Source organism: Meles meles, chromosome 6, assembly GCF_922984935.1.
Source record: "Meles meles chromosome 6, mMelMel3.1 paternal haplotype, whole genome shotgun sequence".
NCBI lineage: Eukaryota > Metazoa > Chordata > Mammalia > Carnivora > Mustelidae > Meles > Meles meles.
The window spans coordinates 74955864-74972099 of NC_060071.1; the positions used below are offsets into that span (position 1 = coordinate 74955864).

Below are 16236 nucleotides of genomic sequence, written 5' to 3' on the forward strand. Positions count from 1 at the left end.
AGATGATGAAAATCAATTACCATAGGAAAGCAACGGCTGAGACATTTTCATGGGTGACTCAGCCCAATCTTTGGGCAACTCAATCTGCCTATACCAGGAATCATCAAATAAATATTCTATCAGCTTTTAAAACAACAAGAGCCTCACAAATAAAACATGAACTATTATGATTTCATGGTTTTTTTTTTAATTTTAGGTAAGCTATATGCCTAATGTGGAGTCTGAACTCATGACCCCCCTGAGATCAAGAGTCACATGCTCTAGCGACTAAGCTTGCCAGGTGCTCCATATCAGGTATTTTAAAAAATTTGTTAAATAAAGGTAACATATGCACAGAGTGAAATATTTCCATAATTCATAAAGGTTTAAAATGAAGAGTAATTTCTTTTTATCATTTCCACCAATTTTATCTTTCTGTCTAACAGCATGCACACAAATAGAATCATTCTATAAACTCTGCATTTTTCTTCTTAATAATAGCGTTCTTGTATTTATGGCCATTAGGTTGTTACTCATTTTTTGTTATTATAAAAACGGACACAATTGCTTCTTTTACATATATATGCTGGATACTTTTCCAAGTATATTCATAGGGTGAATTCCAGCAATTCCACTGTTGGGCCCAAAGGTAATTTTGGACCCACTGTTGGGTCTAAAATTTTATAATTTTGCAAAATATTGTCAAATTCCTTCAAAAATATGTTGTATTTACTCACATCCTACCATCAATGAATGGTATTATCAAATTTAAACTCACCTATCTGGAGCACCTGGGTGGCTCAATGGGCTAAGCGTCTGACTCCTGATTTTGGCTCAGGTCATGATCTCAGTAGTCCTAGGATTGAGCCCTGTGTTGGGGTTCCTGCTCAGTGGGGAGTCTACTTGAGATTCTCTCTCTCTCCCTCTGCCCCTCCCCCAGCTCACATGCATTCTCTCTCTCTCTCTCAAAATACATAAATAAAACCTTAAAAGACAAAACAACTTCCCTGTCTGATAGGTAAAATGCAGTATCCCATTTTTGGTTTGATATCCATTTTATTTAATTTCAAGTGAAACTGAGGATCATACTCATTCTTAATGTAGGAAATCTGATACTTAGGAGGATCAATACATGGTAAGTTGTAATTTATGGCTTTCAAACTAAAGAGGAGTTAAGAGAAAGGATTTGTTGGGGCACCTGGATGGTTCAGTGGGTTAAGCCTCTGCCTTCAGTTCAGGTCATGATCCCAGGGTCCTGGGATCAAGCCCCATATAGGGCTCTCTGCTCAGCGGGGAGCCTGCTTCCCCCTTTCTCTCTCTCTCTCTGCCTACTTGTGATCTCTATCTGTCAAATAAATAAATAAAATCTTTAAAAAAAAGAGAGAGAGAGAAAGGATATGTTATTTGTCTAAGATCACTCAGCAGTAAAGCCAGAGATCCATTATTTTCCCAGCACGCTGGGTCTTCAAATAATAAAACTAAAACTCCCTTTCTACCATATTTATCAAAAATAAAGAACAAGCAGTCAATTTTAAAATCACAGATATTTAAGACTATTATTTAAAATATCTTTTGTACAATTTCTTGCATTTCTTTAAATATGTCATATCACTGAACAAAAGAGTACCAAACTGGTAAGCAGTTGTGTCTAATGTCAATTTTTTACATAACTGAGAAGCAGCTGAAAAGAGAAAGGAAATTCTCCAAGGTTTTTTTTTCAAGATTTTAAAAAAGATTTATTTATGTATTTTAGAGAGAGTGAGAGTGCAAGTGGGGAGAGGGGCAAAGGGAAAAGGAGAGAAAATCTCAAGCAGACTCCCTGCAGAGCACAGAGTCCCAATGCAGGGCTCAAACCCAGGATGCCAAAATCATGACCTGAGCTAAAATCAAGAGTCGGCCACTCAACAAACTGAGCCACCCAGGTGCTCCCAAATTATCCCAGTTTTGATTGTACGTAGAAGCCTTTGGGTCTAGTGACCCTTCAGAATGCAAGTAGGGTGACCTCTTATTTGTGGCCACACTGGCACCTCATATATACCAATGAATCTGTGCTTAAACCCACTTACCTCTGACCTTGACATGTCTCTTGATAGACTAGGTATGTCAGAAAATCATATTTACCTTGCATTCTTCATCCAGCAAATCTAGAATGCCCAGTTTAGATTCTATAAGATTAATGCAAGGCTGATTATCATAAAAATCTATGAGTGTCCAGGGAATTTGTTCCTTCATATATTCTTCCTGTTCTAATTTGAAGACATGCTAAAATGAAAAAGAAAAAACAAAACTGGCATTACTGTATCATTACAAGTAATGTTAGTCAAGAAATGACATTTATAGAAAACACTCTAAGAGGATATGAACATAATATGAGATAGTCCATGGCTTCCAGCAATAATAATCTTGTGGGAGAAACATGTTTTACACACAGAGAGTGATATAAGAAGCAAATAAAAGCCACAGATAGCAAAACCTCAGCTACACAGGATTCTTGGTAAACAAGTAAATCTATGTGTGTGGGTGTGTTAAAACAGCTGACAATGTAGCAGTCTTTTCTATTTCTTTTTTTTAATATGTATACAACCAACACTGTACAATATACTTTTTGGCCTCAAATTATTGCACAGTGCTGCTAACAATGCCTTGAACTATGCAGAGCAGATGCCCCCTAGAATACTGAACCATGCCGGGTGATGCTTGCAGCACAGCAAATTAATTCTCCTAAGGGACAGTGATGTTGAAATTCACATGCCTCAGAGTTAGGTAACAGTGTTTTGTGTCTGCGTCCATCATTTTCCACAGTCAGGGAATCTACAGCTCAATTCTATGAATTCTACATCCAATGCTGCAAGCAGCCGCAGTAAGGACCAATCCACTGCTCCTTCTGCTAAATGCTTCAACCACCATCCTCCACATTGCTTCTCATCTCCAGTCACTCATTTAAGCAAAAATATGTTATCGACCATCTACTATGTGCCAGTCACTGCACACCATTAACAAAATAGATGTGGGTTCTTCCCTCAGGGAGTTTGGAAACTTAGTGGGAAAAACAGACAGAAATCAAGTAACCAAAAGGAATCATAAACTATAGTAATGTTACAAAGGAAAATAATGTAAGCTATGAGAACAAGAGTCCTTATCTAGTTTGGATACAGGGTAGTGAGGGAAGGCTTCTCTGAGGACAGGCTCTGTGATAGGAGCTCTGCAGATGAATGGATGTTTAGTCTAGATGGAAGGGCAATCCAATCCCCAATACCGTTCTTGCTGCCCAACCAATACAGCAATCCATAACTTCGTAGTGTCTATAAGACATTAATGACCTCTACTCATTGTTCTTGGGGATTTCTGCTTTCTTTAATCTCTTTTGTGTCCCTTCTTCTCTCAGACATTTTGATCCTTTTTCTGGAAAGGATAGCCTCTTGTGGCTTTGACCAGACAACACATATTTTCTAGGCCCTTAATCCCCGTGAAACTTGGGTGTCACCAAGATTTCTGAAACACATGCTCCTTGTGTACTTATAACTTTCTTACTTTATTCTGCCTTTATTATAATGTCCCTCTTGGCTCATATGTAGCATTTACCAGTTGCAATAAGCTTCAATAATTAAAAAAAAAGTGGTCACCCATGTGAATATTTATGTCATGTTGATCAGAAAGTAAATTTCTTTGCTCTTATGATGAATGAGAAGGCAAATGGGACACCATGTGTTAGCAGGATGCCCTGACGGATGGCACCAATATTTTCCAAAGCAATGAGCTCTGTTCTTTTTTTAATTCAATAATTTATATGCAGTCTCCACATTGAGAACAGAAACACTGCTCCAGATTTTAAATAGATCTTGTTTCTTATACACATTTCTATGCCTAGCTTGGAAAAGTCCATGAGGCCTCAAAAATCTTGGGTACTCAGTTGTCAAAAAGACAACATGGGCATGAGGTTCAACATGGCAAAAAATCCTTAGTCAATATGCAATGCCTGCGATCTCTAAATATGCCAATCACCGTGTTTCTCATGCCCACTGCCCCACTCATAATCTCTGCCAAGGATGGCCCAAAACAACCAGGTTCTTTACCGTGAAACCCTATGTTCCTAGTCACAGCTGGTCAACTGCTAGAGATCTCTGGTGGAAAAATGAATGAAGTTAATCAGATTCTCTTTGTCGGGTATAAGAATTTAGAAATGGGCAATCAACAGTTCAAGCTAAAGCTGATTCAAAATGAATGGGGAAAAGGCAAGTTAAGAGGATGAGAGGAAAGGAGTGCCTGGGTGGCTCAGTCAGTTAAGCATCTAACTCTTGACTGCAGCTCAGGTCATGATCTCTGGGTTTTGGGATCAAGCCCTGTGTCAGGCTCCATGCAGGGCATGGAGCCTGCTTGGGATCCTCTCTCTCTCTCTCTCCCTCTCTCACTCCTTCTGCCCCCCCCCCCCACCATCTCCCTCTCTCTCCAGGGGAAAAAAAAAAGGAGAAAAAGAAAAAGGATGAGAGGGGCAATCCAACCACTGCTGGGTTCAGAGGGAGCTTGGAGTGACTGAGGAAGCAGAAACCCTGAGAAAATATACACAGAAGAGAAGGGAAGAAGAAGTCATCTGATAGTAAGAGGGAGTGGAGCAGCTGTGCAGAGAGAAGCTAAGATGCAGCATAGTGTGTGAGTGTGTGTGTGTGTGTGTGTGTGTGTGTGTGTGAGAGAGAGAGAGAGAGAGAGGAGAAACAGATTGACAGCAACAGAGGGAAAGAGAAAGAGAAACGAGAGTCAGAAACACACATGCAAATAGACAAATGAGCCAGTCCCTAGTGAGGCCAGTGTTGGTTCCTTACATTTACAGTCATCTTGTGCCAAAATATACTAGGAAAGAGCAGAGGCTGTGGCTCTGATTAAAGTATTAAGAAACTCAGTAAAACCTTGAGAAAAGATAATGCTCAGTTTAGTCTCTGACAGGTTTTTATTAATGTTTCTTAAGCAAAGATGAAAAGGACACCAATAACATTCTTACGGAAACAGTCATAAGCTTAAGGCTTGAAGATCACCTTTGCATTATTTCACTGTGCTAAGCAGCTTAACTTGATAAATAAAGATGGTCTAAATTTTCATCAGAGTATACACAATATTTTAAAAAAATCAAACAGTCTAAAGGTTTGATGATGACAAGCAACAATCCCTTGTCCCACCCTTTAATCCAGTCTCACTCTCTGGAGGAAGCCATTTTTAACTTCCTTAGTTATTTCTTCTGATACTTACTTCTAAAGGATATGTTTGTCTACTATTTTCTTATGTATTCATTGTAAATATCATCTACTGATTTCTTGAAGAGGCAAATGTGGTCAAATTCATATATACCACCTCTCTACTGCCTGTCCCCTGTCCTCCCAATATTACTATTTTTAGTTCTTCTTTCGATTTTTACTAACTCTGTAACTTAAAACAATACCTTTAAACTTCTATTTTTTGTTCATTAACTAGAGACCATGCCTCTTGTCCTCTCTTTTTATAAAATGAGGATACTAAGGGCTCTTTTCCTGTCCTTCAGCTCTTCCATCTTCAACTCTTATGAGGGACTTCTTTGTTTTTTTGTTTTGCTTTTTGGGCAACTCACTTTTAACAATTTCTTTCATCAGTACTAATAACCATCCCTAATCCTGCACTTAGAACTGTGCCTGGCCCATGTTGATAACTTTACATATTCTAACTCATTCAATCTATGCAACCATATGCAGTAGGTACTATCATTATCCCCTTTATACAGATGAGGAGTCTAGGGCCCAGGAGGGTCAATTAACCTGCCCAAGGTCCCATGAGTACTCAAAGCAGAATGGGATTCCAACCCAAGCAGTTTACTTTGGAGGTCTGTGATCTTCACTATTACAATCTACTGCCCCTCATTTTTAAACACCTTTAAATTCCCCAATACTGTGATAACACTTGATGATATTTGATACAACTGGACAAGAGCCATTCTCAAAATATTTCCCATTGCCATTGTTGTGGTAGATGTCTCAGATTGTTGAAAATATGTAAAAAAATATGTAGAAAATAGTGTGTGCTGATTTTCCACACTGGCATCTTGAGGATACAGCAAGTAGGAGTTATGATAGTCTTCACTCCATGGGAACAACACACTGAAGGATATCCTGGGCTCAAAACTTCAAACTGCCTATGTTACCACCTAACACACTTCCTGTTTCCATCACTCAATTTATTTTGACCCAATTTTTACTATTCTCAGGTTGTAACCTGGGCCATACACATTTCTCTAACACTGCACTCATTTATTGATCATAAGTTCCTCAGCAGCTCAGTTGTTCTAAATCCCACATAATAATTGCAATTTACAGTCTCATTTCAGAAACCAGACTTGAAACACTGAGCAGGAATTCAAGAGAATTTATAGTAGAATATTAGTTAAGAAAGAAAATTCTTACCATATTGAATTGTTGCTGTAGTTTTTCATTTGCATAATTTATGCAAAACTGTTCAAAACTATTTATCTCAAATGTTTCAAATCTGTAAAATGAAAAACAGTATGTTAAGAGGAGAAAAAGAAACAAACAGCTTTTCAAAATATTCAAAATGTGCCCATTAGAAAGAAAGAAATGGGAAATTTCCCAACATTCTGAAACATTCTGAAATTTCCCACATCAGTGAAGATAAAGGTTTATAAGTCAGTAACATAGAACCTACACCCAACAGATAGGCATCAGCCATGTAGCAGAGAGATTTTTTTTGAAGGCTCCAGCATGCAGCAATGTTCAACAATATGAGTTTTTGAGGGCTAATTCATCCCCAGGTGGGAACAATCGTAATTATGATAAAGCTACTGCTCTTGTCAATAGATTCAGGGTCTATATTCACATACAAGGGAACTAAGAATAGAGATCTCATAGGTTCTTTTGAAAAACTTTATAAGATAATTTTAAAAATTAGGCATCAAAAAGCACAAATGTATAGAACTATATTAACAGCTAAATGAGGGTACCCAGAGGGGCGTCTGGGTGGTTCAGTCAGTTAAGCATCTGCTTTCAGCTCAGGTCATGATCCCAGAGCGCTGGGATAGAGTCCTGCACTGGGCTCCCTGCTCACCTGGGAGTCTGCTTCTCCCTCTGCCCCTCCCCCTGCTCATGTTCTCTCTCACTCTCTCTCTTTCAAATAAATAAAATCTTTAAAGGAGGGCACCCAGAGAAGGCAAACTAGCAAATGAAATAATCTCTAGAAAGAAATGCTCTGTGGCAGGCCATTAAGCCAAATACACTTACCCATATATGTCTAGCACTCCAATAAAAGAGTGCTGTTTGACAGCAGAATGGAGGGCCTGATTGACATGATCTACGATCCAGCTAAAGAGCTTGGCATAAATGTGCTTGGCCAAAGCATCACGGGCATTCGTGGCCTGCAGCTTAGAGATGGGCTTGATGTATGTCTCTGTGGCGGTAACCAGTTTTCGATGGCAGAGCCAGTGACACATCTCCTCATAGTCTACGCCCATAAGGTCAGAGAAGATGCTGAGAGGTTCGTGCTTGGGCTGATAAAAGAGAGTGGGTTATTTTCTATGATCAAATCAATCAAATAAGAATTTACTAAAAGAACACAAAGAAGTAACAAATAAAACCCAGCAATTTCTTTGTTATAATGAACACACAGATCACTTCAACCTGATCGGTGATAATAATCTTAGTCATCCATTAGACTAGCATCTAGACAGCATTTTACGATCTCTTCTAGGGCTGGTTTCACATGCTACATCTTCCTTTCTCTTCACTGTATTTGTTTGTATCTGTTTGGGCACCTTCATTCAGTCAGTTGATCAGAAGATCTGTCAGCTTGTCAACAAGTATTTACTTAGTGCCTACGACATGCCAGTAAATAAAACAGGACATGGCCCCATCTTCCTAGAACTTAAAGTCACTAGAAGAAATGGATATTAGTCAAACGACTGCTCCCTAAAATGTAAAATTACTGCAGAGAACAAGGGTGCTATCCTATGATTCCACGTGAAAGGACTGCGCTCCACTCAGGAAGCAAGTGCCAGTTGTCTTAAGAAACAGAGTTGAGATTTGAAGAATGGGAAAGTATTAACTCAGTGAAAGGGAAAAGAAAGGGTCTTCAAGCTGAGGGCATAGCTGGTACACAAGTCCTGTGGTGGGAGAAAACTATAGTATGAGGGACTAAAGCCGAGTGAGGGAGAAAATATATGAGATGAAGCCAGAGAGACAGGCAGAGTCTATACCATGGCTGCTCTTTATCCTGAGAGCAAAGGGAAGTCACTGAAGGGTTTAAGACAGATAACTTGAGAGCTATTCATAGGACTTCTCAGATTAGAATCTCTTTAATGACTTATATATCTCTATCCCCTACAAGGTCTTCCATAGGCCTTGATTTGAGTAGACATTCAATAAAACCTTGTTTAGTTTAATCTACACAAGTGCACTGCATTTGTGAACATCTTCACTCACATGTTTCAGTTGACTCTGATGACATTCCTGGGGAATAAGCAGGATGAACATCGCTATCTTTGAGTGAAATCCAAGAAGATAGCTTATCAAACATCACATGGCCAATGTATGTCACTGTTGTCATTAGAACCTGGGTGTCTTGGCATCCTCACCTTCCCACTGAAGCAGTCCCTTCCTTCCTTTACCTCCCCTCCTCCCGAGTGGTCACTTCAGATACAAATTAGCATCATTACCAAAAGCATGCTATATGTCCCTTAAATAAACAGCTAATTTCATTCATATAAATATGTATGATTTGACATTAGTACTTTCTAAACATATTCTATTTGAACGACATGACCATACTATTAGATCACGGCTGTAAATTTTTTGTTCAAATCTTCTGTAACGTTACTGATTTTTAGACTTCTTCATTTACTTCTTCTCTTTATCTGAGCAAAGTCAATAATCTCTCACTACGATAGAACTATTTCTTCTTTTGGTTTCTGTTGATTTTTGCTTTATATATGTTAAGTCTATGCCATTAAGTACATGAAAGTTCAAAAGCGTTACATCTTTCTGATGAATAAAACCTCTATTATTACATAGTACTCTATTTACCTTTAGTATTGCTTTGGTCCCAAACTATTTTGTCAAGTATCGATACACGCTCTGCCAGGGTTTTTTTAGTTATTATGATGTGTCTTCTCTAAACCTTTTATTTTCAAACTTTCTGTACCTTTATGTTTTGGGGACGCTTATTTCAAAAGTATCCAGCTGAATTCCTAAACCAGTTATCCAGTTGTTATTTAGTACTCTAGTTCCATGATTTTAGGGGGAACGGGGGCTGATGATTCTTTTTTTTTTCTAAACTAATTTTAGACTAAGAGAAAAGTTTCAAGAGCAGTACAAAGAATTTCCTTCACCCAGATTCCCTAAATATAATCATTTTACACATTTGCTTGTATCATTCTCTCTCCTCCACATACATGTACATACACATTAATTTTTTAGAACCTTTGAGAGGGAAAAAATAAAACAACAAAAAACCTTTGAGAGAAGTTCCATACATGATGACATTTTAGTCCTAAATATTTTCAGGGTGCAAATCCTAAAAACCAAAGACATTGTCTTATATAACTATGATATCACCAAGAAAATTAGAAAATTAGCAATGACACAACTCTATTATCTAACCTACAGCTCCAATCCAATTTTTTTTTCTGGCTGATCTAATCAGTCTTTGCACAGGAGTGGGGGAGAAATTTTTACAGTCCAGGATCTGCTCTAAATTCATACACTGAATTTAGTTGCCATGTTTCACTAGCCTCCTTTAATCTCAATAGGTCTTCATTCTTTTTGTTTGTTTTTGTGACCTTGACCTTTTTTAACGTAGGTCCTTCTGCATGATGCTACTTCATGATTAGATTTGGGTCATGCCTTCTCAGGAGGAATACCAGAGAAGTGATGTTGTGCTCTCAGTTCACCACATCAGAAGTTATTTAATGTTCAACAGTCATTTCTCTAAAGAAGACATCCAGATGGCCAACACCCACATGAAAACATGCTTAATATCACTCATCACCAGGGAAATGCAAATCAAAACTACGATGAGATATCATTGCACACCTGCCAGAACAGCTCAAATCAAAAACACAAGAAACAACAAGTGTTGGTAAGGATATGGAGAAAAAAAGACCCCTCATGCATTGCCGGTGGAAGTGCAAACTTGTGCAGCCACTCTGGAAAACAGTATGGAAAAAGTTAAAAGTTTCCACAAAACACTCTGGAAAAAGTAAAAAATAGAACTACCCTATGATCCAGTAATCACACTCCTGAGTATTTACCCCGAAAACGCAAAAACAGTAATTCAAAGGGGTGCAAGCACTCCCATATTTATTGCAGTATTATTAACAATAGCCACACTATGGAAAAAGCCCAAGAAACAGACTCTTAACTATTAAGAACAAACTGATGTTACCAGAGGGGAGGTGGGGGGGCGAAGGAGGGTGAAACAGGTGTGGGGATGAAGGAGACACTTGTGATAAGCACCGGGTGCTGTATGGAAGTGCTGAACACTATACTGCACACCTGAAAATAATCTTACACTGTATGGTAACTATACTGGAGTTAAAATTAAAAAACCTGAAAAAAAAAAAAAAACCATGTTCACTATAAGCTACGAACCAGAGAAATAAAGAAATTTCTTTTTTTTTTTTTTTAAGATTTTATTTATTTATTTGACAGAGAGAGATACAGCGAGAGAGGGAACACAAGCAGGGGTTAGTGGGGGTTGGGGGGAAGGAGGCTTCCTGCTGAGCAGGGAGCCCAATAAAGAAATACCTTAAAGGCTTTTTATTTTTTTTTTTTTAAGATTTATTTACTTAAGAGAGAGAGTAAGAGGGCATCTGGGTGGCTCAGTTGGTTAAGCGTCTGCCTTCTGCTCAGGTCATGATTCCAGGGTCCTGGGATCGAGCCCCCATCGGCTCCCTGCTCAGTGGAGAGCCTGATTCTCGCTCTCTCTCTGCTTGCCTCTCTGCCTACTTGTGATCCCTCTCTCTCTCTCTCTCTCTCTCAAATAAATAAAATCTTTAAAAAAAAGAGAGAGAGAGAATGAGAGGGGAGAGGGGCAGAGGGAGAAGCAGACTCCCTACTGAGCAGGGAACCAGGGACTGGATCCAGGGACTGGATCGATTGGTTCATGACCTGAGTCGAAGGCAGTTGCTTAACCAACTGAGCCACCCAGGTGCCCTTTAAAGGCTTTTTAAAAGCAAACAACAGCAACAAGTACAAAAAAAAAAAGTTCTGTGATGTTGATGGGGTTTTCCACTGGTCCTGTGAATTGCAGTTATTAAGGGGAAGGCCTGCCAAGTTTCTCCACTGTAAAGATGGCTATTTTCCCTTTGTAACTAAGTATTTTGTGGGGAGTTCTGTCTTTTCTGGCCCAATATACTATTCATAATTATTATTGTTTTAATTAATGAAATATTTTCTATATTGGCATGTGCTTTCCTAGTTTATTGATCCACCATTCATTCTGTACTTTTAGATCTATCTTGGGTCACTTTCCTTCTACTTATACCAGGTCCTTTAATATTTCTTTTAGTGAGGGCCTCTTGGTGACAAAATCTCCCAACTTCTATTTGTCTGAAAACACTTCTGTTCTTCCCTCATTCTGGAAAGATCTTTTTTTTTTTTTTTAAGATTTTATTTATTTATTTGACAGAGATCACAAGTAGGCAGAGAGGCAGGCAGAGGGTGGGGGGGAAGCAGGCTCCCCGCTGAGCAGAGAGCCCAATGTGGGGCTCGATCCCAGGACCCTGGGATCATCACCTGAGCTGAAGGCAGAGGCTTTAACCCACTGAGCCACCGAGGTGCCCCTGGAAAGATCTTTTTATGGGATATACAATTCTAAGTTAATAGTTATTTACTCTAGAGGACTGAAGATAGTGTTTTCTAGCTTCTATTGTAGTTGAGAAGTGAGCTAATGGTTTAACTGTTATTTCTTCAAAAGTAGTTATGTCTTATCTCTCTGCCTGTTTTAAGATTTTTCTCTCTGCCTTTGGCATCATTATGGTGTGCCTTAGGTGGATTTCTTTTTATTTATCCTAATTAGGATTTTGTGGACTTTCCTTATCTGAGGTTTAGAGTCATTTTCACAATTTCTGAAATTTGTGAATAATTATCTTTCAAATATTATGTCTGTCTCTTTCTTTTTTTTTCCCCTCTACGAATTCTCATTGGATTAAAATTAGATTTTATTATTCTATCCTTCACCTCTCCTCTGCTTTTTTTTTTTTTAAAGATTTTTTTTATATATTTGACAGAGAGAGATCACAAGTAGGCAGAGAGGCAGAGAGAGAGAGAAAGAGAGAGAGAGAGAGAGGGAAGAAGGCTCCCTGCTGAGCAGAGAGCCTGATGCGGGACTTGATCTCAGAACCCTGAGATCATGACCTGAGCCAAAGGCAGCGGCTTAACCCACTGAGCCACTCAGGCACCCCATCTCTCCTGTTTTAAGTGCTCCATCTCTGGGTCCTGTCTTGCATTTGGGTAATTTCTTCACATTTCTCTTCTAGCTCATCTCTTCTCTTCTCAGTTGTATCAGATTTGCTATTAATTTCTTTCAGCATTCTTATTTATTTATTTATTTAATTTGATAGAGAGTGAGAGAGAATGGCAGGGGAGAAGGTCAGAGGAAGAAGCAGACTCCCCACGGAGCCAGGAGCCCGATGCGGGACTCGAACCCAGGAGTCCGGGATCATGACCTGTGCCGAAGGCAGCTGCTCAACCAACTGAGCCATGCAGGCGCCCTCTTTCAGCATTCTTAATGGGTTTGACTCTTATCTGTTGTTTCACCTAGCTCCTTCTATTTTGTTTCTTTGTGGAATTTGTGATTTCTAACTGTGAACCAATTATTTGTTGTAAATTTTCTCATGGGACTCTATTGAGACTAGGATCATCCAAAGTAGATTTATAGATTTATATTTGCTTCTGACAGGCATCTAAGGCACCACCAATCCAGGACCAATTTCAGCTAAGTTTTCTGTATTTAGCTTTCTAGAAACTACAAAATCAGTCTGGGAGTAACTGTGAGGGTCAGTTCATTGCCATAAAATTTTAGGGACTATTTTCTCCTACACATAGCACCAAGGTTTGCTCAAGCCAGATCAACTTTTCTTTGTACTCTTCAAGTAGGTGGTGGGCAAGTTTATTACTAGTTTCCCATTTAGGGCCTCAGCTTTAGGCAGGAGTTCCCCTCTTTACATGAGTCCTGGGCTTTGCTTTTTGTTTTTTGCATCCTACTTGGCCAGGAAAACTAAAGCTCATAGTTACTTGGCTTCAGTAAATACCCTCAAGATGAGCCCTAATTCCAGGGTTCTACTTCTTTCTCATAACTCCTATATTCACTTAGTTTCTGGTCTCTGAGTAAATTTTATATATTTATTAATTTTTAAAAATATATATAATTTATTGTGGGACATCTGGCTGGCTCAGTCAGTGGAACATGAGACTACTGATCTTGGGAGTTATGAGTTCAAGCCCCACGTTAGGTGCAGAGATTACTTAAAAATAAAATCTTGGGGCGCCTGGGTGGCTCAGTGGGTTAAGTTGCTGCCTTCGGCTCTCTATCTACTTGTGATCTCTCTCTGTCAAATAAATAAATAAAGTCTTTAAAAAAAAAATCTTAAAAAAAAATATATATATATATGGTTTATCCAGTATGAAGATCAATCAGAGCACCCAGTTGAAAACTGCTGGAAAAGAAAGTCTCATTTTACAGATGAGGAAACAGAAGTTCAAAGAAGTGTAAGCAACTCACCAAAAAAACAAAGCACGATTAAACAGTAAAGTAGGGACTGAATCCAAGCAGAGACACAGAAACATATATTTCAAAACTAACGTCTTATTTATGCAAATTTAAATCATGAATTAATCTACATGTAGATTTGCTAGTATCAACTCGGGTATCTGAAGAGTGAAATAGAAATCTTCAGATTGTGTCCTATCACAGTACTGAGGAAGGATGGAAAAAGAATTAATTATATTAAAACTTCCTCCATTCTAATAAAGTTAAAAAGTACCTAAAACTGTGTGTGTGTGTGCGTGCGCCCACATGCGCATGAGTTATATTTGATGGTGGTGATCAGCAAATACTGCAAATCATAAATGCCCAATGAGGACAGCCTGTGTGTGAAAGAATATGCAAATCCTAGTGAAGACACTCAGTCCCCTAGCCATCTAGTTCCTCTTCACAGGAGTAATCACTGCTAATACTTGTTTCAATAACCTTTAAACTATATTACAACTCCACAGCTGAAGACATAAAGTTTTCAATTACTGGTATTTGTACCATGGGCCAAATGAACCCTCTCCCTAGACATCCCCAGTTCAACTTTCACACTGAATACTAATACTTCCCACCTCTGTTGATATGGACCAGACATGTATCCAAGTTCTCTCCTCTTCCCTACCGCTAACACACACAATCACTGTACACGAGGGATTAGCATCCATATTTCTTACCTTCAGTTCACGATTCTACTTGGGATAATTTATCTCTCTGATAATGATAATGGAGACTTCAAATATACTGTTTCCATAAGGAATTAACAAAACTGAAACACAAAGAAACTGCTATCACACTAAGCATATTCTGAACTTACAGGTATCGTGCAGCTGTCTGAATCCCGAGATGTAAATGCAACATTGCCTAAGTGAAGGATGCCAGCAAGTATTCGGAAAATTCCCATCTGATAAGACTCACTAATTCCTGAAATAGAGTAAATGAACAAGTGATAATAAACTATTGCAACAGCCAATATTAAGCCTATTTTTAACCCTTGAATATTGCCAAAGGTGCAGATGGTCACATGTCATGGTTAACCACACTTTCATCTTTGCTGACATCAACATGTAACAGAGTGTAGCATCACGGTTGAGAGCACGGGCTGTGGAGTGAGAACTGGCTCAAGGGCAGGTGTTGCTCCTGACCTGCCATGTCATGTGGGCACGTAACATCACCCTTCTGTTTCTGTTTTCTCATATGAGATATGGAAATAGTTGTGACTACCTCAAAGGGAATCCATGAGCATTAAATGAGAAAATACATGTAGTCGTGTAGTATACTTAGCACACTACGGGACAGGAGGTAAATGCTAAACAAATTATCATTGCTGTCATACCCTGGATTTAAGTATTTTACTAACATTATTACCTTTTCTGTTTTCTCTACTCCCAAGTACAAGTTGTAACCCAATAAGGCTATTTTAAGTCAGATTATTTTAATTACTCCTTCTAACTACAGACCAAGTATAAGTTAAAGAGATCCCAAGATGAGAAGTGCTTGGGCCCATGTTGTACCCAGCTTGATGAGGGAATTTGAAATGCAGCATTAGAGTAGCAACTGATGGATAAGGCAGTATGAGAAAGCTGTATAGCTTTGGCGTTTTATCAGATATGGCTTCATTTTTCAATGAGGTAATAATTTCCTGAATATTAGATATAATTATATAGAAGTAAAAAAAGTAAAATTATTTTCAAGTATGTAATTGTATACAGGGTAATTGAGAGTTGATCTTATAATGAATATTTTTACTATCTCCTAATTATGACTTTTATAAATTTGCAATTTTCTATTTACAAACAGATTTAGCCCTAAAATTATAGCAGTATTTTTCAAACTTTAATGTGCATATGAATCACCAATGGATCTTGTTAACGTGCCGATCTGTTTTAGTAGGTCTAAGATGGGGCTTGAGTTTCTGAATTTTTGTAAGCTCCACTATGGTCCTGGACCATACTCTGATTAGCAATGTTTTTAAATTAAATTAACTCACCTCATAGTACTCATCAAAATACCAACACGTGATTTTGGTCATTTATATTTTGAGGTTTTTAAAATAAATAATTTACCACTAAAAGTTGAACCTTGCAGTTCTAAAAATTAATTTACTTGTGTGTAGACCCCATATTTTTTAAATATCAGAAACAAGACAGTGACATTTGAGCCATGTTTTAAACAGTGGAATAGTCTACTCACGATACAATGTTTGTCACTATACCAGCTCAACCACATTTCCCAAACACAAACGACCAAAAAAAAGGGCAAGACAAACAAAACAGCCAAAACCCTACAAAATGTGAACTTGAACTTGTTCAGGAACTCATCTCATTTAGCTTTAGGTTTCAGATTTTGTGAAAATTAAAACAAAGAATTACAGTTAGTCCTACCTCCCCAATGCCTTCAGTTTATTGAAGGATAATTTGCATTCCATAAAATTCACCTGTTTTAAGTGTACTATTCAGTGATTTGTTGTACAATAATTACTAC

The 16236-nt window shown here is 38.3% G+C and overlaps 1 protein-coding gene across 7 annotated transcripts in view; it reads right to left on the bottom strand.

Moving 5' to 3' along the window:
* MYO5A (myosin VA) overlaps window positions 1-16236 on the bottom strand; it is a 191385-nt gene that overhangs the window by 77264 nt on the left and 97885 nt on the right. For all 7 annotated transcript variants that reach the window (XM_046008078.1, XM_046008077.1, XM_046008074.1 and 4 more), the window contains exons 9-12: window positions 14570-14676; window positions 7230-7495; window positions 6399-6480; window positions 2101-2241 (exon numbers count right to left, since the gene is read on the bottom strand). In XM_046008078.1, coding sequence (XP_045864034.1) covers window positions 2101-2241; window positions 6399-6480; window positions 7230-7495; window positions 14570-14676 — 596 coding nt within the window. The remainder of the gene's footprint in view (window positions 1-2100; window positions 2242-6398; window positions 6481-7229; window positions 7496-14569; window positions 14677-16236) is intronic.